Genomic DNA, 26,271 nt, shown 5'->3' with positions numbered 1-26,271 from the left:
AGTAGCATCCAACTTGTAGTATTAATATTGATCTTCCTTTCTGTGACATGAGTTAATTGTATCATTTTGTATATTTATCTTCACAAGCAGCACATTTTAGGGTTTTAAATGATTAGAGCCCAGGAAGGTTGTGATGGGTTAAATTCATTATTTTGATGGATATATAGGTACTTCAGATGTTCATCCTATTTTAAGCTGCTTCTTAATTCTTGTCCCTCTTCTGCCATGACTTCTCATATATAAGCTGTATTTTATTTTATTTTAGATTTTAATATTATTCAGAGGGAACTTATTTCTAACATTTTTTCTGGGAACTTAATGCACTCTACTTAGATTCTCAATACTATATTTATGAATTAAATATTCTTTTATTAATTAAATGCTGGCAGAGCAGTGCTATGAGCTAAGGAATGTTCTGGGTATTGAGGATATAGCAGTGAACAAGAAAGTCATGAGGGAAACAGAACAGAAATAAACTTACATGTAATATTTTATCTTGGGGTGATTTTAACCAAAAAGAATAAAGCAAGGTAAGGTAGGCAAAGAGTGAGTAAACATCCTGTTTTAAATAGAGTGGTCCAAGGGCCGCTCCTCTGATCAGGTGATATTTGAACAGAGTCCTAAAAACCGTGAATGAGTAGACCTCCTAGATAGATTTCTAAGGGAAGAGATTTCAGGAACTGAAGCCACAAGTGCTGTAGTCTTGTTGTCAGAAGCCTGCATGAAATAAACATTGGAGGACAGGGTCAGACACCAGGTCATTTGCGAGTTTTAAGCTGTAGTAAGGATATTGGATTCTATTCTGATTAAGATAGGACGTCAGAGGGGATTTTCAACAGAGGAGTGACATGATCTGACTTCTGTCTGCAAAAGTAATAAAGAAAACTCTGACTTATTTTTAAATTGGATAGAGCGTTTTGATTTTGTTTTCTTTTTTTCTGCTTTTCTCCTCCAGTCCCATCACCTAGTCCCAAAGCCAGTGCCATATGTTTTACGTTGATGGTAGTGTCTACCATATTGTCTTTCAGTTTTCAAGTTTCATGTATTCAAACTAGTCAATTTATTTCTCTAGCTTTGTGGGGTTTTAAGCTATCTTTGAATAGTCCTTCCCAGCCAATGATTATGAGAAAATTCTCTGTATTTACTTATGATATTTTTGAAGTTTTATTACACTTTCCTTCACTCTTTATGCAGTTGTATTTCTGTCCATGTATTGTATAAGACCTTAACTTTTTCTATAGAAATATAATTGTCCCAACACCATTTATTGAACAATCCACACTTTCCTTACTAGTTTTAAATGTTCTAAGGTAAATAAATAAAAGGGGTAAAAATTGCACAGGAAGAACTGAAATTGTCTTTATTCATTGAAAACACAATTGTATGCATACAAAACTCTAAACCACCTACAAAAAATGTTTTGGAAATAAAAAGTGAATTTAGCAAGGTTTCAGGGTAAAATTCACAACACATACAAATCAATTGGTTTTTTTTAAATATATATAATAGCAGTGGGCACTTAACAATTTTAAACTACAAAAATAATACAATTCACAATAGCATAAAAATGCATATGACTTCATCTATTGACCCAACAGAAATATCTCATATACACAATTTGTGTATAAGAGCATTTTATGCATGGGGTCATGTATAAGGGCCTTCATTAAAGCATTATTTCTAACAGGAAAAACACAAGACTTGTATATATTTGTAACTAATCTTGCTAAATAAATAAAGGCATACGCACATGATGGAATATTAAGTAGCAGTTTAAAAGTGAAATATTTTATACATAGTGACAAAAATCTCTGAAACAAGTGGAAAAAGAGGCTGTAGAAAATGCTTAATACATTTAATGAGAAATTTGTATGTATAAATACATAGCGAAACAAAACTATGAATCTGGACTCATTTAACAAGCTGTTAACAATGATTAGATTTTGAAAATTGGAGGATACGGGAGGTTGAAATGGAATCAATTTTTTTCTCTATATTTTGCTGTATAGTTTAAAATTTTGTATTAAGCACTGGGTATTCATGTATTGTTTGTGAAATGAATAGTAAATAAATAGGAAAAATTTTGTTCTGAAACAATAATTTGGTTTTGAAAAGATAAAATTAAACATATAGAGTAAGTGTCCATGAAGATGTAACTGGTATAAAACTTGCTGTCCCACCATGAAGAATTAGAAGACTGAACAAAATATATGAAAATTATTTTTAGACATTGATACAACAGACAGTGCAGGATTAGAATCTCTGAAAGAAAGGAAACAAATGATATATTAGCCAGATATTTACCCCATCTCTATTGCTGGGGGTTAATTTCTGAATAAAATCCAAACTCTCAACAGCATAGCATTCATGGTGTCCAGGATCTATTCATAAATTATTAGTAGGGCAAAAATGTAACAGACTGAGACCTACAACAAGGAGGAAAAAAATCTGTTAATAAATACAGAACAGAAATACAAAGATAGTGAAATCAGCAGACAAGGATTTTTAAATAACAATTCAAAACATGCTTAAGGACTTAAAGGAACATCTGAGCATAATGAGAAGTTAAGTGGAATATAAAGAAGAAGCAAATGAAACTTTCAGAGATAAAAGAACACAATATCTAAAAGAAAAAATCACTAGATGGTCTTAATGTCATATTAAAGTGTTGCAAATAAAAGATCAGTGAACTTGAAGATATATCAAATACATATTATTGGGTCGAGTGTTCTATAAATGTCAGTTAGATCAAGTTGGTTGATAAATGTTCACGTTTTCTTTACTGTTTTTAATTTCCTATACAGTTGTCCTATCAGTTATTCAGGGAGATGTGCTGAAATTTCCAGCTATAGTTGTGGATTTGTCTATTTCTTCTTTCACTTTTGTCACGTTTTTCTTCATTTATTATGGAGTTTTATTATTGGGTGCATACGCCTTTAGAATGATAATATCTGCTTGCTAGATTAACATTTTTATCAGTATAAGATGATTATCCTTATGCATGATAATTTCCCTTATTTTTAAGTCTACTTTAAATATTAAAAATATATTTTAAACTATGAAAAATATTCAAAGAAATTAAAACAATATTGAGATGCTATTCTTCTGTGTGTGTGTGTGTGTATACACGTATGTAATCTCAAACTTACGTGAAAGTTGTAATATGGTACAGAGAGACTTCTTTCAAAAAATAAATGGGGTTAGGTGGCTATCTGCCAACCCACTGCCTTCCAAATTCTTTTTCCAAATAAGGATATTCTCTAACCACAATTCAACCATCAAAATCAGGAAATTAACATTGGTGTATTTCTACCATCTAATCTTCAGACTCCAGTCAAGCTCTGTCAGTTGTCCAAATAATGTTATGTATAGCAAAAGGATCTTGTTTGTCTTGTCTCTTCAGTTATCTTTAATATGGAACATTTTCTCAATGTTTCTTCAATTTCCATGACCTTGACACCTTTGAAGACCACAGATCAGTTATTTTGTAGAATTTCCCTCAATTTAGGTTTGTCTGATTTTTCCTCTATTAGATTCAGGTTATGTACCTAGAGCAAAATATCACGGAAGTGATGATCTAGTCTTCTCAATGCATCTGCCAAGTACTGCACAATTGTGATTTGTCCAGTTAGTGATGGAGTTCATTGGGATCATGTCACTAAGGTGTCATCTGCTATACTTCTCCACTATGATGTTCTTTTTTCCTTTGTAACTAGTAGGCATTTTTTAAAAGCAGGTAATTTGAAGCTTTATATGTATCCTATTCCTCATCTGAATTTCAATTTTTTATTTTCTCATTTATATCATCATAAACTCATATATATTCCTATTTTAGTTGATTGGTTAAGATCTATTCCTTTTATTATTTATTTTCATGCTGGCATTGTCCCAGACTTGTTCAATGGGAGCCACTAGGAGCTTTCTCTTTGTCCTGATCCTAGTAAGAGTTTCCTGCTTCCTGACACAAAAAAGTTCAGTTTTAGCTTTTACTCTTCCTGCCCCAGCTCTGGAGTTGCCCGTTTTTCAAGGAGCCCTTGTTTCTTTTAGTAGATGCCTGTGCCGTTGGGTGTTGCTGTTCTCAGGCCCTCTCAAGAGGGAACTAGAAAATATGTGCATGTGTGCATCTGTCCAGAGTTTATGTCTACATTTATCTATCTATCCATCCATCCATGTAGATATTGAAATCCATGATTTACATTGACAACTCTGTTTCAAATCCAGCATGACAAGGTTCATTCTAGTTTTTTTTTTCTTTTCCTTTTCTAACTGAGAAACCTGGCTTTCATTATTTTTAATGTATTCACTTATTTGACCAACCCCTCTGTATGTAACCAAACTCCTTTCACCATAATTGCTTTCCCTTTTAGGGATATCTCTTCTCACCCAGTGTGGGGTCCACCTCTCTATGTGAAACCTTAACCTCCCGGCCAACTTGGATACCCTTTTCCTCACTCTTGGGCTCTGATTCCCTATGCTGTCTGCCCTCCCACCTTACCCTTTTCTCGCCTTTCCTCAACACCTAAAGCCAGGCCTCTTCTCCATGGAAATAATCTTACTCAGACTGTGACACCCTACCCCAGGTCGCACCTCCCCCCACCCATATGGATGCCCATCTCACCCAGCACTGGTGCTGGTTCCCCACACTGACCCTGGGGTCTTCCCCAGCCCTGCCTCTAGCACAGATCTTTACTCTCCTTGCCCACTGCTGACTTCTTTAGGACTTAATTATTCAGGAAATGAAGTGAAATGAGAAGGAAGATGAAGAAAAGTAAATATAAAATATTCTAAAAATTCACTCACAATATAAATCTGCAGGACAAACTATGATAATTCCTACTTTACGATCTAACGCTTATATATTTATGACCTATGTTTCACTGAGCTGTGAAATTATAATAATAATAATGGAGACTATTAATGGAAAACAAAGCATGGCTTCTGCCTTCTAAACTGTCATCCTATGTATCGCCATCAAGTAGTTGTTGACCTCTTCTTAGTAACATGGGTGATAATCAGAACACAAAGTGGAAATTAAGCGTAATTCCTGCCTTTACGGAGCTTGAAATCCTTAAGACCTAGTAGTGAAATGATATGGGAAAAATAATTATTTTACACATCAATATATCTTATAACACAGGACAGCTAATATTGGAATTTTATTCCTAATGTCTAAACTAGCTACAACTTACATGATAATGAGAAGGAAAGAGTATTGGGTTTTTAATCTAGTATTTATTCAGGAGCTAAGGTCAGACTAAGCACAGTACGTTGATGTGTAAAATGCATAATTTTTGCATATTACTAGAAAAATACTTAACCACACATTTTTTATTTATCATCAGTTATTTCCTGGCCTGTAATGATACACATGAATATAGTGTTGGACAGGGTTATAGTACTTCTTTCTAGTTGATGATGAAGTGACTGGAAACTTCCAGCTTTTTCTCGATGTTTTATTACATTCCTGGTAGTACTTTTGGTCTTTCATCATTATTAATTCATTTAGTATTCATTGTGATAATGCTGATCATAATAAATTTATTTCAAATTCATGTAGATGTCATATTTTATTCACTGCTATAGGATTTTCATTATAATTTGGAACTAATTAATATACCATTAAAATAAAGTGTTACCCACATTTTTCATTTTAAACATAAAATGTCTAGCAGTTCATGACATATTGTATGAGTATTCAACATCCCAGTGGTAACCCAAGTATCTGTAAATTTCATTTTTAAGCAGTTAAAAAAAAGGGCAACAGAAAAATGTATATAGAAGTCAAATTTCAGCACATAAATTGAAACTTGGCAATAATTCAACTACTAGTTATTGTAAAACATTTCCATTTAATTTAATGTATAGTTCTAATTTAATGTTTACTTCTTATTAGCATAATATGTATGCTTTGATTTGTATGTTTAAAAAAAAACAGAGATTGTTAATAACTCCAAAAATAAATTACTTAATCTTCTTCTTGACTAGGTATATTATATGTTAGCATTATTACCAGGAGAGTTTAAAAACCTAAACTCAAGACAGATTAATTTGATTGCTTATCTTCTGCATTTCTTATGACAATTATAAGTAAGGGGTAAGCGCAAACTAATACATTAGTTAAAAAGAAGTGTATTTTTTCCCTTCTTTGTAAAGATCGTCAGTTGTTGTTGGCGGTAAAGGAGAGAAAAATGTTTTTAGTAATTTAAATAGAGCACAGTTGACGGTTGAACAACATGGGTTTGAACTGCCCGGGTCCACTGATAACTCAGATTTTTTTCCAACAAATACATACTACAGTATTACACAGTCCCTGCTTGGCCGAATTCCTGGATGCGGAACCGCAGATGTGGAGGGTTGATTGTAAAATTATATGTAGATTTTTGACTGCATGGCGTGTTGGTGCCTTTTAGTCCCATGCTGTTCAAGGGTTAACTGCATATTTAAAAATGAAAAACAGATCTACTATAGTCATATTAAATGTTAATAAATAAGGGTTAAATAACCATGAGAAGCCATTTTATCCCGTTATCAGGAATTTGACTTTACATCAGCCTTTTTTGAATGAAGTTTTTCTGTCCTTATCTTCTTTACATGCTGTCTTCTTTGAATTGCCTGCTCCAGCAGACATTGTGTCGCTTTATCTCTTCTATGTTTGCCCTAAATGACATTTTATATCCTGCTCTAGAATATCGTGTGATAAGATACTCTAAGGTGCTAAGGTAAGATGTTAAAAGAAACATGAAAGATTCCCGCTATCCGTGCTACCCCTTGAAACATTGGCCTTGTCTGCATGACTTTTTCATGGCATTTGGCACTGCTTAGTCGTGGTCTCCCTTCCTGATGCCTTTCCATTAACTTCTACAGCACTGCAGAATACTTGTCACTTTTACCAGGACCTTTTTTCCCCCTTATTTAACATCTTTCCCTATAAATGTCCTTGAACCAGAGACAGTTAAACTTTGGAGGTGTGCGGTCCTAGGCCACAATAATGAGATTCAGGGAGTCTAATATCCCTTTGTATTATACACAAAATTGTGAAACCTAGTTAAGAACCTTGCCATTTAGGTTGTTCTTATTATTTTAGTAGTACAATGATACATCATTAAAAAAATAAAATTCTTGAGTCATCCTGAGTGTCTTTTCGTGCTTTTTTAAAAACCCATTTTGTAAATTGAAGTTTCATTAAAGACACTTCAATGCCATCTGTTAGTTTCTTCAGTACTTTTCATGTTTTTCAATGTACATTGTACCCAAATTTCTATAAATAAATAACTTTGTACGTAAAAGTAATATCTCCTCTTTCCAGTTGCCTTACAGAAGAGTCAAAGTCATATATTTTGCAGAAGTAACTTTAATCAGTTAACTGTTGAGAACAAAATTCTAAATGTGTTTACCTTTTTTGGAACAGTGATGACATTTGACAGTAAAATTTAACACAGGTAACCATTTGTCAACCCTACTTCCAGCTTTTTGGCTAAAGAGACTTGCTTTCTGAAATTTTAAGGACCTTGATTGTTTCAGTGTAATTTTCCCTGAAGTACACATTGGCACTCGCAAGATGGTTAACTGCAGGTCTCAAAAGTGCAAATGTACCCAGAGCGCAAGGCAAGAGCTTTTAAAGGTGTAAGTCGTTTGTATTGTCTGTTCTGTACATTGCCTGTCTTTGCTGCTTTTCATTTGGGTTTTTCATTTTTTGAAGTTCCTTTTCTTTCCCTCAAATGCAGTGACAAGAGCACGAAGTCTTTGGTTTTCTCATTTATGGAATTCCCAGTGTATGAAGACAAGACAAATTTTAGAAATGTCCCCCACATCTGTCCTGGAATTTATCACTCTCATTATAGTTTTACTAAATGTGTATGTGTCTGCATCTCTGCTGAACATCCCTGATGTCTTGGGAGTTTTTCACTTTTCTGTATGTGTTCAGAGACCGAATGGTTTCCTTCCAGCCATATAGATGAGTGCCTATGGTACTGCATTCTCACAGTACTTGGTATAGTGAGAAATTTTGGGTTTTTTGGTATGGATGTTGGGTTTTTCCATATCTTCATCTTTCTGTCTATTTTATTGTTTTAAGGAGATTGGTGCTATTTTATGCCACAATGATTCAATATTTTATTTAGAAAATTTTACATGCATTTTTCCTCTTGCTCTTTTTTCCTTGATGCTTCTTCCCTCTTACTTCCCTCCTTTCTCCTTCTCATTCTTCCTCTCTTCCCCTTTAGGGTACATGATGGTTAAGAATGCCACCCCTGGAGCCAGACTACCTAGAATCAAATACCTAGAATCAAATCTCAGCTCTTACACCAGTATGTGACCTTGGGCGTATCGCTACACCTCTCTTTGCCTCAGTATCTTCCTCTGTCAAATATGCACATTAATTTACTTCATACAGGTTTTGAAAATGTTATATATGAGTTAGCAGAGTGGGATGTAAAAATGCTAGGAACAGTTGGCATATAAAGTATTAATTTGTTTAAGATATAATTATTCTTTTCTCTATTTCTTACAACAGACTCTTTCAGATTATCTGCCTGTCTTTTACCCATAATCAGCCCAAGATTCAAGTTCCTAGGGGCATGGGGCCACCCGTGGGGTCCTCAGCAACTCTGTCATCCTGAAATGGGGAGAGATTCCCATGTTGTGAAAGGTGCAGTGAGGGAAGCGTGCAAGTGGCATTCTTCACAGGGATTAAGTGTGCCAGTCGGCATGCTGCTCCCCCAGAGGATGCAGCTCTAGGAAGACAAAGGTTGAGTGTCAGAAATAACGTCTATTATCTTGGCGGAGCCACTGCGAAAGCCATGTGGGCCAAAGATTACTGCCTTTTGGAGCTTAGTTTGGTGGAGAGACCCTCATTAAACAATTGCACATGATGTGTTATATATTATGAAGAGCTATGAGGGTGTGTAACGGAAGCCTAATGTAGTCTGGGGTTTCAAGGAAGGCTCCTTGAGGGAAGGACTTAAAACTGTTCTCTCCCCCACGTGGAGTATAATTTGAGCCAAGAATAGTTTATACATGTTTCTGCTGTTATTTTGTACATGCAGTGTAAACAGACAGCAATAATGAAACTTTCTTCTCCCAGTTGTCCAGTGTGCCCTCACACACTTCATTATCTCCAGCAAATTTTACCACATTGTTTGGTAATCTTATCATGGTGCCTTCCATTATCCGGTAAAGTGAGCGACTCTATTCTCTTACGCAGTTTTTTTTCATTTTGTGTTTATTTATTTATTTTTATTGAAGTTTAGTTGATTTAGAATGTTGTCTTTGTATCAGGTGTACAACAATGTGATTCAATTATATGTATGCATATATATATTCTTTTTCATATTCTTTTCCATTATAGGTTATTACAAGATATTGAATATAGTTCCCTGTGCTGTATATAAAATAGATAAACAGCAAGGACCTCTTGTGTAGTGTTACAGTTTGTCCTTCACTTCCACTACACTTTATGCAACCTTACTAATTGGCACAATTTCTCACCGTGACTCTTTGCATCTGGGTCACCGACTTGATGCATCATTTTTGTTCCTCTCTTTGGATCCTTTTCAGTCAGTCTTTCTAGGTACCTTTCTCTCCTGCTTACCTGGTAGATAAGCCATCTACTTGTTTCTTCAGCTATTTGTCACTGACAGTTTAATTGCTAATCCTGTTTTCTTTCTCAGCCAACTTCATAGCATTATTTGAAGTATTTTTTCCCATTCTGTTTTTGTTCTAACTGTATAGACTTAGTGAACTCTATATATTTAATCTAACATACAATGAAAACAAATAAATAACATGTCTCAGAAAACAAATTCTTGAGGGAATTTTTTAAAAAGTAGAAAAATAAGTGACTAGTCATTCTTTATTCATTTAACAAACATAAAGCGCTAATTTTGTGTCAACCAGTGTTTTAGGAGAGAAATTACTCTGTATTCCACAGTAACTGGCCTAAGCAATATGATTTTATCAAATGGGGATGGGGGAGAATTGTAAGGACTGATAAAATTAAAATGGAGATCTGTCTTGACTAAACCTTTTCTTCCTGTAAGTCAGTAAAAGCTGAAGACTGAATTTCTTATCTCCTTATAAGGCCTGTGGCCTTGCCCCTTGCCTCCTTTAAGAACTCTATCTAGAATAGGCAAGATGATGGATTTATCTTACTTAGAGGCAGTTCATTTAGCTGATGCAATGAGTGAACTATGCAAGCATTTTAATCTTGCATGATATGTGTAGTGGCATTTAAACAATAAATTCAAATAATCATATTTTTAAAATAATGACAAAATACCGCATTGCTTTTTAAATTTCCTTATAAAAACCACTGGTGAATTAATTAGTTGCAAATAGGTGATTATAAAAATTAAAAAAGTAAAGCTGTTGAAAGCACATGGCCTCTTAGAGAAAGGTTAATTTTTAAAACACAGATCATAATTTCTGAAATACTTTCTTTATTTAGCATTTTAATGTTATTTAAAATGACATTTGAATTATAATTATCATTTTGGAGGAAATTAAAAATTAAGTGTAAAGGTTGATATGCTTTAGAATGATGTTAGTCACTAATGAAATGCTTTAAAAAATTTTTTTTAGTGTTGTGGATGTCTTTCGGAAAAAGGAGAATGATGCAGCAGTTAAAATCCAGAGCTGGTTCCGAGGATGTCAAGTTCGAGCATATATCAGGTATATTGATTTTGTCATGGAAACTTCAGATAATCATAAAAATAACACTCCTTAGAAAATGTAATTTATTCATATAGTTCTCATCGCAAATAATTTTTTTTTTATTTTACTTGTAATGAAGTTAATAAATTGCATGTCTTTTAAAGATATAACTCTTTTTGGACATATTTTCTTATGTATCAAAAAAACTAAATAATATTGGCTGTGTCTCTTCTAAAAATTATGAATGTCCTAAGTGTACTTGATCAGATTATCTTCAAGTTCCATAGGATGTGACAAGTGATTGCAGTTGTATTTATAGCAATGAATTCACTGACTAGTAAGAAAGAAAAACAAAACGAAACAAAACAAAGGAACCTATTCCAGTCCTTTCCAACATGTTGGATAAAGGCGAATGGTGAGTCCTTCCTAATGCGGAGAGACTGAATGAGTCCTTTCAGACTACAGAGAGTGAGTCCTTTCTGATTACAAAGAGACTGAAGTTTATCCCTGTCTTAATTGTTTCCACTTTTTCTTCAGTGCTTGAACTTTCCTTCAAATTCTCATCAATTCTGAAAAATATTGCCCTGGATAAGGTAGAGGAAGAATATGACTGGTCCATAGTAACTCAGATGGTGAGCTAGGGATTATGCTGTATACTACCTTAAATTAACTAGTGGGAGCCAGACATGCATATAAAAGCATGAAGATGAAGGGTTTTTAGGGAGTAACTATACAAACTAGGAACATGGCAGCAAAGAGAGTATTTTCTAATTCCGCAGACTAAACTGACATTAGATAGGATAGACTGAGTAATATAAGAATGAAAAAGGGACGTGCTACTTGACCTCACAAATTATTTCAGAGCACTTATAGTGAGTCACATCCACGGTGCCTGCCTGATTTCTCAGCATGTCACTATGACCTGTTTTATAGTCTTTTAAAAAATATCTTTCAATATTTCATTGCGTTCTTCTTTTTTTTTTTGATTTGTTTATTTTTATTGAAGTAATTTACAATATTAGTTTCATAGTGATTCAAAATTTTTATAGATTATGCTCCATTTATAGTTACAAAATATTGACAATATTCGCTGTGCTGTACAATATATGCTTGAAGCTTTTTATGCATAGTAGTTTGTACCTCTTAATCCTCCTACCCCTGTCCAGCCCTTCCCTGCCCTCTCCCCACTGTAACTACTAGTTCATTCTCTATATCTGTGGGTCTGTTTCTTTTTTGTTATATTTATGAGTTTATTTTTCAGATTACACATAAAAGTAATAACATACAGTATTTGTCTTTATCTGATTTATTTCGCTAAGCATAATACCCTCCAGATCCATCCATGTTGTTGCAAATGGCAAAATTTCATTTGATTAGTATTTTAATGTAGAGATAGATGGATGGATGGATGGAAAGATAGATAGGTAGGTAGGTAGATAGATAGATAGATAGATAGATTAGACAGATAGATTGATCAATTGATCGATCGATCTTTATCCATTCATCTGTTGAAAGACAGACAGGTTGCTTCCATATCTTAGAAATTGTAAATAATGGAGCATTGGGGTGCATGTATCTTTTCAAATTTGTGTTTTTGTTTTCTTTAGATATATGCCCAGGAATGGATTGCTGGATCATGTGGTAGTTCTATTTTTAGTTTTTTGAGGAACCTCCATACTGCTTTCCATAGTGGCTGCACCAATTTACATTCCCACTAAAAGTATGTTAGGGTTCCCCTTTCTCCACATCCTCAACAACATTTGTTATTTGTGGTGTTTTTGATGGTAACCATTCTGACAAATGTAAGGTGAAATCTCATTTTGGTTTTGATTTCCATTTCTCAATAATAATTATTAAGCATCTTTTAATATGCTTATTGACCATCTGTATGTTGTCTTTAGAAAAATGTCTATTCAGTTCTTCTGCCCATTTTTTAATCAGGTTTTTTTTTTTTTTGATGTTGAGTTGTACAAGCTGTTTGCAAATGTTGGATATTAACACCTTAACCATCATATCATTTGCAAATGTTTTCTCTCATTCAGTAGATTATCTTTTCATTTTGTCAATGGTTTCCTTTACTGTGCAAAAGCTTTTAAGTTTGATTAGGTCCCATTTGTTTATTTTTACTTTTGTTTCCTTTGCCTTAGGAGAGACAGATCCAAAAAATATTGCTATGATTTTATGTCAAAGGGTATTTTGCCTATGTTTTCTTCTAAGAGTTTTACATTTTTCAGTCTTACATTTAGGTCTTTAATCCAGTTTAAATTTTCTTTTGTATGTGGTGTGAAAAAAAGTTCTAATTTTATTTTTTCACATACAGCTAGCTGTTCAGTTTTCCCAGCACTACTTACTGAAGAGGCTGTCCTTTATCCATTGTATATGCCTCCTTTGTTGTAAATTAATTGACCATAAGTGCATGGGCTTATTTCTGGGCTCTCTATTCTGTTCCATTGATCTATGTGTCTATTTTTGTGCCAGTACCATACTGTTTTGATTAGTGTAGCTTTGTAGTATAGCCTGAAGTCAGCATGATATATTCAGCTCTGTTCTTTCTCAGGATTTTTTTGGCTACTCAGTCTTTTGTGTTTCCATAAAGTTCAAAAATAAAATTATTCTAGTTCTTCGAAAAATGCCATTAGTATTTTGATAGGGAATTTTTGGCTTGCTAGTGGATAGGGCCAGGGACCAGCCAACCCCAGGACTGGTGCTGGCCTCCTGGTGGGTGGGTGGGTTGGGTCCAGCTGTGGGGCTATGGTTGTTCTGGGGCTAGTGTCTGCCCACTGTTGAGTGAGGCTGGCACAGAGGCTGGAACAGATTCACTGGTAGGTGGGGCCAGGGCCCAGGGGGTTCTGGGGCTGGTGCATGCCCACTGGTGGGCAGAGCTGGTTCCAGAGCTGCTGGCTGCAGGGCCCTGGAATTCCCAGGTCTGGTGTCTGTGCACTGTTGTGTGCCCTTGGGTTCTGAGCCCTCTGTTGTGCAGGGCCCTGTCTAGGGGCTGCTGTAGGCGTGGGGGTGTTCCAGCAGCCTATTTGCTGTTGGATAGAGCTGTGCCCCCTCCCAGTTAGTTGTTTGACCTGAGATGTCTCAGTACTGGTGCCTACAGCCTGGCGGGCAGGGGTGGGGCTGGGTCCTGAGCCTAATAAGCTAGAGGGAGGATTCCAAAATGGCATTTGCCAGCACTGGTGTCCATGTGGTAGAATAGGATCCCCAGGATGGCTGCTGCCAGTGTCTGCATCCCCAAAATGAGCTCCAGCTGCCTCCTGCCTCTCCAGGAGGCTCTCCAAGATCAGCAGGTGAGTCTGACCCAGGCTCCTTTCAAATGTCTGCTTCTGCCCTGGGTCCCAGAGCGTGTGAGATTGTGTGCACCCTTGAAGAGTGAAGTTTCTATTTCCCCAAGGCCTCTGGCTCTCCCAAAAGCAAGCCCTTTGGCCCTCAGAGCCCAACATTCTGGGACTCGTCTTCCTGCAGCCGGAACCGCAGGCTCTGGAGCCCAGGGTGGAGCTCAGACCCTCGCTCTTTGGGTAAAACCCCTGCAGTTGTGATCCTTCTCCCACTTGTGGCTCGCCCACCTTGGGGTGTGGGCTTTGACTAAGCTGCAGCTCCACCCCTCCTACCTGCCTCGTCGTGGTTCCTTCTTTGTTTAGTTGTTGAAGGTCTTTTCTGGTCTCTTTCATTGATAATTGTTCTTAAATAGTTGTAAATTTGGTGTGCTTGTGAGAAGAGGTGAGCTCAGGGTCTTTTCTACTCTGTCATCTTGGGAGATCTCTCCTGTTTTATAGTCTTAACATTCAGAAATATTTTAGAGAATTATTATTAAAGAGGAATTAAAATTTAAAATGTTTAATCATAAGCCCCAAAGAAATATTGAATAATTATCTATGGCTTTTTTCTATTTCTAGGAATGATTAATACGATCACAGGATGATAACTGTCTTACTGTTTAAAAGTATATATAAACTCAGCTTTGAATTTGATTTCTTGAGTTGTCAAAGATATATTCCAGGCAAAAATTTAAGATATATTACTGTTTCAATGAAAGCATACTAATAAGCATGTTTTTCACCCAGGCACTTACACACAGTAGCAACAACCATTCAAAAATGGTGGCGAGGTTACCTAGGCAGACAACGTTATCAACTCATTGTCAAGGTAAATATTATGAAATTTACACACGTTAGCATCCAGATTATACTATTTGTTGTAACTTTTTCACTTCACTCACATCTGCATGTAGTTTTGAAGTTACTGATAATATTTATATAAGAACAAAATTGGGTTTAATATTTAGAATACGACTTCTGAGAAGCCTTTCCTGATTTTTTCCGTGCAGAATCGATGACTCATTTCTTTGTACCCAAACTATATCAGACATGTTATTTTTATTACAGTGCTTTTCACAGCGTATGCATTTGTATGTACTTATTTGTTGAAGATTCTCTCTACTCCTAGATGATGCGCTCCTTCAGAGTAAACACTGTAGCTTGTTCATTTTTGGACGACCAACATTTAGATTAATCCCTGGCCCACTGCAGTTAATAAACATTGGTTGAAGTGCCCCAAATTAATTCTACAAAATAACAACATAAGGGAATTATTCTCTGTGCTACTTATCATTCCCTTTGATTGACTCTTGGGATTTTTTGAAGCTTTACCTTAATAAATGTAGCAGTCTACAATCATCTGTATCCACTGACTGACTTACAGAAGTAGGTGATAATATGCCAACTTATACTTTTGTTAAGAGATTTAGGAAATTAGGAAAAAAAAATTCTTTTGATAATGGAATGAAGTTTCTAATCATTCGCCTACTTTGCTAATTTTCTGACTTGTTACTATGTTTTTTCTGTAGTAGTTTGAGCTTCACTTATTCTTTGTTAGGTGCATCTAAGTGAACAGAGAGGAAAAAGAAAAAGTAAATAAGTAAATGATAAGAGTTCACTTTTGGTGAGAAAAACTTAAAACATGTTTAATTAATACAGGGACCTCTTGGAGGAAGAGGGTAACTGTGTGTAAACCACTATTTCCAAATTTATTCTGCATAATTTTTTTGCATGATAGCTATATACAATAATAATAATGCCATATAGTGTATATTAGGTTATAAAATGAATGGTATAGGTTAGTGATCTTAAAACTAATTTAGTAACAGAACTCCTCCTTAACTAAAATTTAGCAACATTTTTAGCCCTGTATGTAAAACTGGTACAAACAGCACAGCTATTTTGGAAGCCGAGGAAATGCAACTGCGTGGTCTCTTTCCATGTTGCATCTGTTGTTATATTGAGCCACCAGAACATGATCTGAAAGCTACTGATTTAATTTGCTTTTCTGGGGAAGGATCACAAAAATCTAATGATATTAATTGCCTGGGAGGGTGGGGACAAGAACAAGTACTTGAGGAATAAACATAGGAAATAGACTTTTTACTGTAATTTCTTTGGTAGCTTTTGAATTTTAAACAATGTGAATATGTTATCTGTTAAATAAATTAATTAAAAAGGCAAGTCAATTTAAAAGTTACTCCCCCCACCAAACACGCATGGGCAGATAATATGTGCTCAGGTGGGAAGTTAATATCATCTCCAAAGTTCAAAGAAATGAGCCTTTAGCTGAACCGCAGGGAATTCAGTAGAGTGGAGGCTGGGGAGAGGGAAGGAACAGAATGGCATGAATGAAGTTTCAAAACTGGGAAAGAGCCTGGTGTACTAGTTCATGGTGAAGATGTTGATCCAGAGGGCTCAGAGGGTTTGAGGAGCAGCAGAAGGTTGGTAAGGAGCTGAATGTGACTTTCATACAATAATTTCCTACATTTTTAAAGGACTTTGTTGAAAAACATGTTTTACATTCACTGTTTCGTATTTTCCAGTAACAGTTTGTCAGGTAGAAAGTGCAGGTGTTTTATCTTCATTTTACAGATGGAGAAATGGAGGATCAGGGAGATTAAAGTGTGTGCCTGAGTTCTCAGTTCCTCCTGACTCCTCTAGATCCATATGCTAACTACTTACTACAGCTCTTCCTGGGATGTCCCTGAGGCACCCCAAATATGTTCCTCCTTGCATATTCCTTTATTCAGGTACATGGTACAACCATTTCACTGGAAATCCAGTCGTCCTAGAAGGCCCATCAGCTTCTTTTCCCCACTCTGTGCCTCTTATCAGTTGTGAAATACTTTGCATTTGCCTGCATACAAGTGTCTTGTTTCCAACCTAAATGTCATAATTTTACTCCCACGCCTACAGTCCTCACCATAGCATATGGTATAAAATTCACACTCTTCAGCATGACCTGCTGGTTTTTCATAGTCTCATGATCACTTCTTATCTAACCTCATTTCTTGATACACCTGAATAAATGTACTCTGGCCATGTTCAACCATTTGCCAAAATACGCAGCGTCTTCCAGGATTTTAGCAAATGCTGTTTACTCTGCTTGGAATGCCCTTCTTCACTCTGACCTGCCTCCTGTTGGTCTGAATCCGACTCATCAAGACTTTACTTAAAGATTATCCTTCCCTTATGTCCTGAGGCTGAGTGAGGGATGGTGGGAGACTGCAGATGTTAGGTGCACCTTCCTTAAGATTTGCTCCTGTAAGTGGGTGCGCATCACTGTAAAACATTTGTTTATTTACATCTCATTTAACTGGGAGCTCTGAATGGCAGTGACTGTTCTATTAATTATTTCTCACATATACGGTAAATGTCACAGAGAAAGCCTGCAGAACTTTTTGCTAACTGGATAAATTAATAACTCACGGGGCTCTAAGTTGGAAGACCCCACCATGGTCAGCATAGCTGGTGATGAGAATCAGTTTGGGCCAAAATTATTCACTACCCCCTTTCTTAGAAAGGACTGATTAAATCCATCCCATTGATTTTGGGCTAAACCATGTATTGTGGGCCATAGCCACATGGAAATTTAACCTGCATATAATGTGAGTGAGAAATAAAATTTTTGTCTTATAAGCTACTAAGATAGCTGCATTTTTGTCTTGGCAAAGCTGATTAATGGTTGTAATGACAAGAAAAGCATAGATTTTATAAGAAACATTCTGAATGGGACACTCAGTGAAACTTATAAAAATGTTTTGAGCTTTTTGAGTTTGTGGTGATGTTAGGACACCTCCATGTGGTGGTATCTTGTAAGGCGATTTTGCTATCGCTCAGCAGAGTGTCTGGTAAGTTCTAATTAGCACTGAACAAATGCTTATTAAAGTGAACTTTTAGATTAAGAGGCAGAGCTGGAGATAAAGATCTTGGAGCCATCATTATAAGATGACAGGATTTTCTACCTGATGGAAAAGTATCCGAACACTGGAGCAGAGGGCCAAGAATTAAGGCTTGTGGAATGCATAAGGTAGGATTCAGGCAGCGGAAAGGGACTTATAGGTAGATAACAAATAGAAAAGCAGAGATGCAGTATCTCTGATTTAGGAGAGGAGAAAACTATTAGAAAACTTAGAGTTGTCAACAATCTCAAATGTGGCAAAGGTCAACACAACGTGAACTGTGAAAAGACAGAAGTCCTAGGATATCTTTAGATAGGTTCTGTATTTTTAGACGGCCTCCCTCAAAATTCTGCTGGACCAGAATACTTCTATCCAGCTTTTAAATAATTCTCACAGTAACACCAACTGGCTTATCTAGTCCTACAGTGTTATGCGTTCTCCACCGTGTTGCCCTCACTAACCCACGATAGCAGAGCCATTCCAGCTTTCTTTTATGATCTCTTTCTTGCTTCCTGGATGACTGCTGTTATTGTTTGTTTTAATTTTCCACCTCCATTTCAGGTCTTCCTGCTGCCTTTCATGCCGCAATATCTGGCAACATAACCCACATTTGTCCATCTTAGGGGTCAAAGATTGTTGATTCACAACTTGAAAATCTTTCCCTGTTAGTGAGGATGTGCTCTGATTCATCTTCTTCTTCTTTTTTTTTTTAATTAACAATGAATTTCTAATCACATGGTTGTGTGCTCAGTATACGTCTGTTCCATACCTGCTGAATTCCTGCTATAATTTTACTGCAACCTGCTTTTCCCATTTGAGGTCAAATGGTCCTACTGTTTTTGTACCCTTCTTGTTTCCAACTGTACAATGTTCTTTGTAGCTTGTCCTTACTCCTTGCTTTATTTCATAAACGGTGAAGTGAAAATAGTCATCTCCCTAGGCAATAGTGCTGGAAAAAATTTCAAATATTTCATCTGCCTCTTTTGGAAAACTTTGAACATTACCTAAGTGAATTCATCAATAAAACCTATACAGAACAGCCGTATACATCTTGTTATCCTTTTAAATTTCCTTTTTTTAAATTATATTTTACTATTACATAGTTTATATTATGTTTAATAACAAATACACTATTTTTTGCCATCACACTGAGGGCAGCAAAGCATAAATGCTACCCTATAAACATGATTAATTCTATATGCATTATTATGAAATAAATATTAATATAACTATAGTTCTAAAAAGCTCAATGTTACTTTTTAAACTGAGGTCATTCAGTGAATAACATATATGGCAACCACATGAACAAAATTTAAACTTTTTGTTAAAGTATATGACTAGCCTATGGTAGAACTATTTAATTTATAAAGATAATTCGTATAAAATAGATTATTCTTCAAATTATAAAATAATTTATTGCTGAAAAGGGTCACAATATTTATATACTTCTTATCATTTTACTGCTCTGCTTATGAAGTTTTCATATTTGATTAGTATTTGAGAGAGTAGCAATGGAAAGAAATTGTATTAACTTTAAATGGAACCAAGGATACCATCTACTATCAAATCCCATTATGTGTTGTCATCATAAATACCGGCTGTTTTTTTTTTTTTTGGAATGGATAGTAAAAATACGTGAAATATCAGTTATTATTTTTAAGATAGTGAGATTGACAGGGTTGCTTGTACAGAACGTTTTTATTTCTCTTTATTAGATGAATGACTGTTCCTTCTGTAGCCCAGCTCCTTTTATAAATTTCTTTGTACAGCTTCCAAATGAGTTATAAGTTAATAAGGCAGCATTTATCACCCTTTAGTGTTGTAGCAGAAAACTGAAACATAATATATTTTTCCCCCTCAGGATCATCTGGCATTTTAAATAAATACCAAAGGCTGGATAACTTAAGACTCCGACTTCCTAATATTAATTTAAAACTTTATTAGCATATTTTAAGTATATGAATTCAGATTTAGTGCACCTGTGTTTAAAGATTATATTAATAACAACTGAGGAATCATATTATTGGCTTTTGATTTTTTTTGTGGAAGAAGAAAGGTTATTTTAAAAATCAGCTGTTGGTAATAACCAGATTAGTATCAGTAGCCAGCAAACAAGGCAAAGCATGTGCACAAAATACTCATGATTATTTGATAATAAATCATTTTAATGATTACACTCAAAATTATGAAATGAGGATGGCACTAATGTGGAAAATAACAGAGGTGCAGACTCTCCAGATCTGATATCCATATGCACATGGCTTCTAAAGGTTCCACTGTCATCACTTTAATGAAAATATTCCCTCTGTATTGCCCAGTCCAGCAAATAAAGCCAGTTGATCTGGTCAAGTTTATATAGATGTATTACTCAAATTTACTATAAATAGGGATTACTGTAAATGTTCTGTTTTTGAAAATGATTGACCATTTGCTCCTTGAAACTCATCTTTTCTTGGTTTCCAACCTGAATGCTCCACAAAAAGGAAAGATCAATTAATTTATGGCATGCTCATGTAGCAAAATACCATATAGCCATTGTATATACAAATGGGACAAAGAAACTCAACATTGAGGAAAAGGTACCAGATTTGTCTAAACTGAGATGGAAAAGCCATTACTAGAAATTAAGCCATCAAGGATTTAAGGAGAGGAATTTGCGTAAGACTTTTAAGAGAGTAACATTTCTGGTTCACAAGGCCTGGAAACATGGCTATAGGATGTAGAAGTCACTGAGACTGAGAAAGGTAGGCAATTGTGAGATTAGGTAACTGAGTGTGTTCTCTACATGAACTTGAAGAGTCTCAAGATAATGCCAGGAGTTGTGGTGAAGAGTAAGACCTTTAGCTTGGTGTCAGAATGTTTAGGACATATTATTGGAGCAGGGCAGGGGGGAGGCAAAGAGGCACAGGAGGAATGTTGGAGCATGTAACTTAGAGACCCAAAGAGGTAAGACAACGCCAGGAAGGAGGAGAGAGTGAACAGTGAGTTCTTTTGCTCTTTGGGGTTTTTTTTGGGGGGGGGGTGGTTTTTAAGGGAGTATTTCCTACTGGTTTGAAATGGTTTTATCCACTGGAGCTGAGAGAACGCCAGCTTTTTATTCCAGTTGCTGGTACTTGCGATGGGGGAGAAAAGGTGATTTCCCCTATAAATGCTTCAAAGGAAAACAGGAGAAGAGAGGATTTGGACAGCTAGAAAAGAATTAGAAGACATTTCAGGCAAAGGGAGTAGTATGAACATGGAAGTGAAGAAGAAAGGATAGTAATTTGATCAGATTCAGGTTTATAGGAGAGGGTGGTGAGAGATAATTGGAAAACAAAATTGGGACCTGATTGTGGTGAACTTTGAATATCACTTGACCTCTAAGAGAGCGGGTCTCATTTATTTCCCCCCTCAACCTCCACTGTAGTTCACCTGATAGAAAAAAAACTCACATATGAGTTGTGCTCCCATCAATAATCATGGTCCAATCCCACTGAATAGCAGCCCTGTCTAAAAGGTCCACATGAATATTAACCACTCAGAAAATTGTTTTTAAAAGGAATGCATCTTCCATAAAAAAATTTCAGAAGCCTTCTAAAAATTGAGCTAGGGGACATGACAAAGGCCGTACAGCAAGCAAAGTGGTTGACTTAGTGTTCCAGTGCTGTTTTTCATCCCAGGAAGTCTTCCTACTCTGTCTGTTGTAAATATGACGTATCAATTCTGTTTATCCTTGTCTCCCTCTTTTCTTTCTCCTGCTCCCTCTCTCTTTTCTTTCCTTCATTTATTCAACAGGCATTTGGGGAACATCTATAATTGAGCATCATGTTTTCATGACATTGAGACTGTCATCTTTCATGCTTGCTTTTCACCCCAGATCTTTTGTCTTTCCCTTTGAAGGAGACGTGGTACCTTAATGATAAAATAGGAAATTAGCATATAGTAAGGAAATTTTAAGAAATTTCTCTGCTGATAAATTACAGTGTGTGCTGTCATTCTTGGATATGTTATTAATATTTGGTACACTTTGCTTATCTAATTCCATGGAATGGAAAAAAAACTTTTTGGACAGAATCCTAGAAAATATTAAGAATGAGGGTTTTTTATGAGCTATAATTTAACTACTCATGTAACAAAAAAAAGTATTAAGATAACAAGTAATTATCACTGCTCAGAATGGAAATACAGAGATTAGATGAAATTTTACATAATTTTAAAGTGTCCACATGTGTCTTGTAGGTAGCTTATAGAGATGCGTGATTCATATTCACAAATGAGTTTTTAGTGTTGTTTAAAATTGTGATAAAGTGTAGCATAAAGCTTATCATTTTGACAAGTTTTAACAGTGCTATTCTGTGACATTCAGTACATCCATCTCCCAAACTTCTCTGTCATCTCAAAGGGAAACTCTGTACCCAGTAAACAGTAACTCCCCGTCTTCCCCCAGTGCCTGGTGACCACTTTTCTTCTTTCTGTCTCTCTGAATTTGACTATTCCAGGAACCTTATATAAGTGGAATCACACAATGTTTTTCCCACATGTTTCAGTGGTTCTTTCAAAAGCATCTTGGGCTGGAGAATTGAGAATAAACATCATAACACCAGTCTGTGCTTCACATAAGTTTGGTAACCTGGAATCAAAGTGCTTTTCCACCATTTAACTATAGAATTTGAAATTCTTACACTTAAAAGCTATATCTCTTTCCTCTTTGTTCAGAATAAAATTTAACCTCTTACACACTTTTAGCTACAAAATGTGTAACAGTGGTAATCCCTTTCCTAATGACCATCGAATACGTCCCACACGCCTTAAATACTTTATGTTATTTTATTCTTCACAATAACTCCATGAAGTATGTGATGTCCCATTTCTTAAGGACAGAAATCAAGACTAGGAGACTTCAGGTAATTTGTTCAAGCCATGCAGCTGGTAAGAGCAGTGTCAGGAATTGAACTCAGGTCTGTGGCTTGAAAACTCATGAACACTCACTGCTGCTAACAACAACAATATGAAAAAAAGATAATAAACAGTATCTTTTCCTGAACCCAACTTTCTCAAATATATAATTTCCAAAATGTTTCTTCTGTATAAAAATATACAATGGTTATATATGCTTCAATATGACTTGAGGAAATACAATAGTTAAGTAAATATTTTAAATTCACCTCATACACCAAGAATTACGCCTTGCTTGCTATAAGGAAGAAAGAGAATTTAAAATGAGGTAACATCATTGTGTTCATTTGTAAATAACATATTGCAGCCAACTGTTTCTTAATTGCTCAGACTGTTGATAAATAATCCAGCCCTGCTGCTCTCCACAGACAATTTGCTTTGGATCAGATCAGGCAATTCAAACAATACTAATTACAGTGCAACCCTTTTATATGAATTCCTGTTTGTTGCAGGGAAGAAAACCCCTATCTCAAAGGTTAAGGCATTTATCTCTGATTTTTGCTGAAACATAGTGGCTATTACCTAGGCTCAAGTTATATTAGTCGAATGAGTTTTGGTTAAATAAAAATGGATAAAGTTGTATTTTGCGTGGAAAAAATATGTATTTCAATGTTTATTGCACTGTCATGAATCATGTTAATTTTATCTTTTTAATTGAAAGAACAGATGTGGGAGTTTTATTTTAAGCAGTATTTTCATTGAAATAAGCTATGTTGCTAAGTGATTATTTACTATCACAGAGATTTGTATTTTAATAGACAAATGTGTCTCTACTAGGAAGAAACCAAGACTTTAGGAGGTCTTCATTATATCAGGGGATTTGCTGTAACATGATATCATTGTATTTATGATTTGATGGTGTTAAAATGAATATTAAATGAAACAAAACTCCCAAGGATTGCTCAGGAGGCAGCTGAGTACATAACATTTTGTACAGATGGTTGGAAGGCACAATTTTGCTCCATCACTGCATCCACATCCTTGAACGATTTCGACTGAAGACAGCATTTCTTTGAATTTTTCATTAAACCAGACGTCTTGAAATATGAATTCCTTTTATGTTTCTGTGAGTTTTGGCTAAAAGAACCCCAGTGAATAAATCATACAATACTACGTGTCACCAGCACTTGTGAATATTTCTGCTTTGTTATTCTATTCTCAGTAGAGCACCATTGATTATCAAACTCAGCGGAGAGCATTTTATGATCATATATCTCCATTAGCTCCTAGTTTGACTACCATAGATTTTTCTGGTTAAGCCTGCATTATGTATTAGGAAGCCTATCCCTTCAATGCAAAGTTTGATTTCATTTTTCTAAGCCGAGAACTCTTATTATGTATTATGTATAAAGATTCTTATCTTTTACATGTAAAAATAGCCTGCACTGTCTCTGTGTAAAACTGAAATTTATGCCATCTTTTTTTCCCCTTGATTCACAGTTAGCATATTATACTATGAAGATGAATCTCTACAATGCAATGGCTGTCAGGGTAAATATTTCTTCACTTGTTAAACAAATGAAAAGTCAATTGTGCCCTGAATTCGCTTTTAATAAAATGAGCAAACCCGAATAATGCAAATTTGATTGATATGCTAATGGTAAAGAGAGAAAAGAGTACATCGTTAAAAAGTTAGTTATACAAAAGAGTCTTGGCAGTATTAAAAATTAGAGTAAAATGTAAAACATGTAATTATCAATGCTTATGTTTTAGAATGTTAAATATCTCTGAGCCATGACTAGAGAAAGAATGTAAATATTAATGAAGCAATGTTGGTTTCCATATGTCATATAGAATATTGTAATAAATAGATGAACATGGTTCTGGAATGTAAGATTCCTGCCCAGTACAAATCAATCAGAAGTTATTCATACGATTTAGCAGTAATGAAGTCAGTTTCCAGCTTAGACGTTTTATTTATATCATTTCTGTGCTCAACTTTCATATGTTATTTGCCAAATAGGAAGCTGAATTTAGTGATTGTGAGGCTTCCTTGGTTTCTGCACAGATTTTGGGAAGAGCCGCAACAAAAGTATTATTTCTTTTGCATCAGACAATATGATGATAGCTTAATTGTGAAGCTGTTATAAATGGGAAAATGCTTAAGTGAATTTCATTAATGTTCTTAAAACCTATGTTGCCTTATTATATTCTCTTCCCTTAATCTATTATTAGTTCTTACTTCTGCTAAGCATAACAGATTTTGTTTTGGGTGAAGCAAGGTCGTAAAAATACCTTCTGAAAGTCTTGTGTTGAACACGGCAGTTAAATTAACATTATTTTGATGACTTAAAATGCTGCTTTGGGAAGGGGTTTTCCTCTATAGGTGTGAGTGTGGGAGACTATCCCAGGGACCATCTCCAGGATCTGTTCACTGCTCTGTGCTTCTGTAGTTTAAGGGGAAAAAACAGGAAGAAGTAGATCTTTTTTCCTCCTTTTCCTGAGCCAGAGGCTGATATCTAGCTGCACTGGGCTACTTACCTTTTTTAGAAATATAGTCATATAAGAAAATAATTTGTTTTTTCTCTTTTAATGGGAATACTTGAGCTTGAGTCTGGGAATTTAGGAGATTCTGATTCTCTGTATAGCTCTGCCAGAGACAACCTCTGAGCCTAAAACAGTATTAGAGCTTTTCTTTTCTGCATGCCCTTTGTCAGATGTGTCTGCAAAGTAAAAAGCTGACGGAGACCCAAAGCAGCTGATGACCAAGGGCTTTGATGTCCCCACAGATCACCAGAAGGGACAGAGGGACAGGAGACAGGGTTCGAAAAACGCATTCTCCTGTTTATTATTTAGTCCCAAGTTTTGTATTGAATTCTGATCTGGCTAGAATCATCAAGATTCCTTTTACCTTGACTACGCATGTCTAAGAAACCACATTAATCCAAGCCACTCAGAAGGCAGAGTTTTTGACTTAGTCCAACATCATGCTAAAAACTGTTTCCTTTGCCCAGCGTCACCTTGTCTTTGGTCAACATCAGCAGACAGTGCTGAACTCTACCTAATTCCTGCGATCCTAGAAAACAGCAAAGTTTGAAAAATCTCCCTCGGTCCAACTCTTTTGTGTTTCTGAAACAGCTTACTGCAAAAAAAACCACCCTTCCCCACAGGACTTAGATAAGAGGCATGGGTGACCCCTTGTTTACTTATGACAAAGCCAGACACAGTCTCTGAATTTCCCATTCTTTACATCATAAATGATTACATGAATTGCTTGTCTCCATCGATCAGTTGGAAAAACATGTTTTTAACCAAACTCTGGTTAAGTTTCTGTCTTTCCCCTAGATCTATGAATGTAGCCAGCACATAGCATCTCCTTATTACCTCCTGAACATGGGCTGGCTTCAGGTTAAAACATTCTCTGAGCTACCATCTGATTATGCCACCCTGTCATCCCACTTCCCCTCATCAGATTCTTTCCAGCCTTGTTCATACCTTTCAATAAAAGAAAAACTCTTTTT

The 26,271-nt window shown here is 35.7% G+C and overlaps 1 protein-coding gene across 1 annotated transcript in view; it reads left to right on the top strand.

Annotated features, from left to right (window-relative positions):
- SPATA17 (spermatogenesis associated 17) overlaps window positions 1-26,271 on the top strand; it is a 137,540-nt gene that overhangs the window by 3,217 nt on the left and 108,052 nt on the right. Inside the window, exons 2-4 of the mRNA XM_010993050.3 lie at window positions 10,579-10,668; window positions 14,718-14,799; window positions 24,251-24,301. Coding sequence (XP_010991352.1) covers window positions 10,579-10,668; window positions 14,718-14,799; window positions 24,251-24,301 — 223 coding nt within the window. The remainder of the gene's footprint in view (window positions 1-10,578; window positions 10,669-14,717; window positions 14,800-24,250; window positions 24,302-26,271) is intronic.

Source organism: Camelus dromedarius, chromosome 21, assembly GCF_036321535.1.
Source record: "Camelus dromedarius isolate mCamDro1 chromosome 21, mCamDro1.pat, whole genome shotgun sequence".
Classification (NCBI taxonomy): domain Eukaryota; kingdom Metazoa; phylum Chordata; class Mammalia; order Artiodactyla; family Camelidae; genus Camelus; species Camelus dromedarius.
Note: the sequence above shows the minus strand (reverse complement) of the source record. Positions and strands in the feature narration are given on the sequence as shown.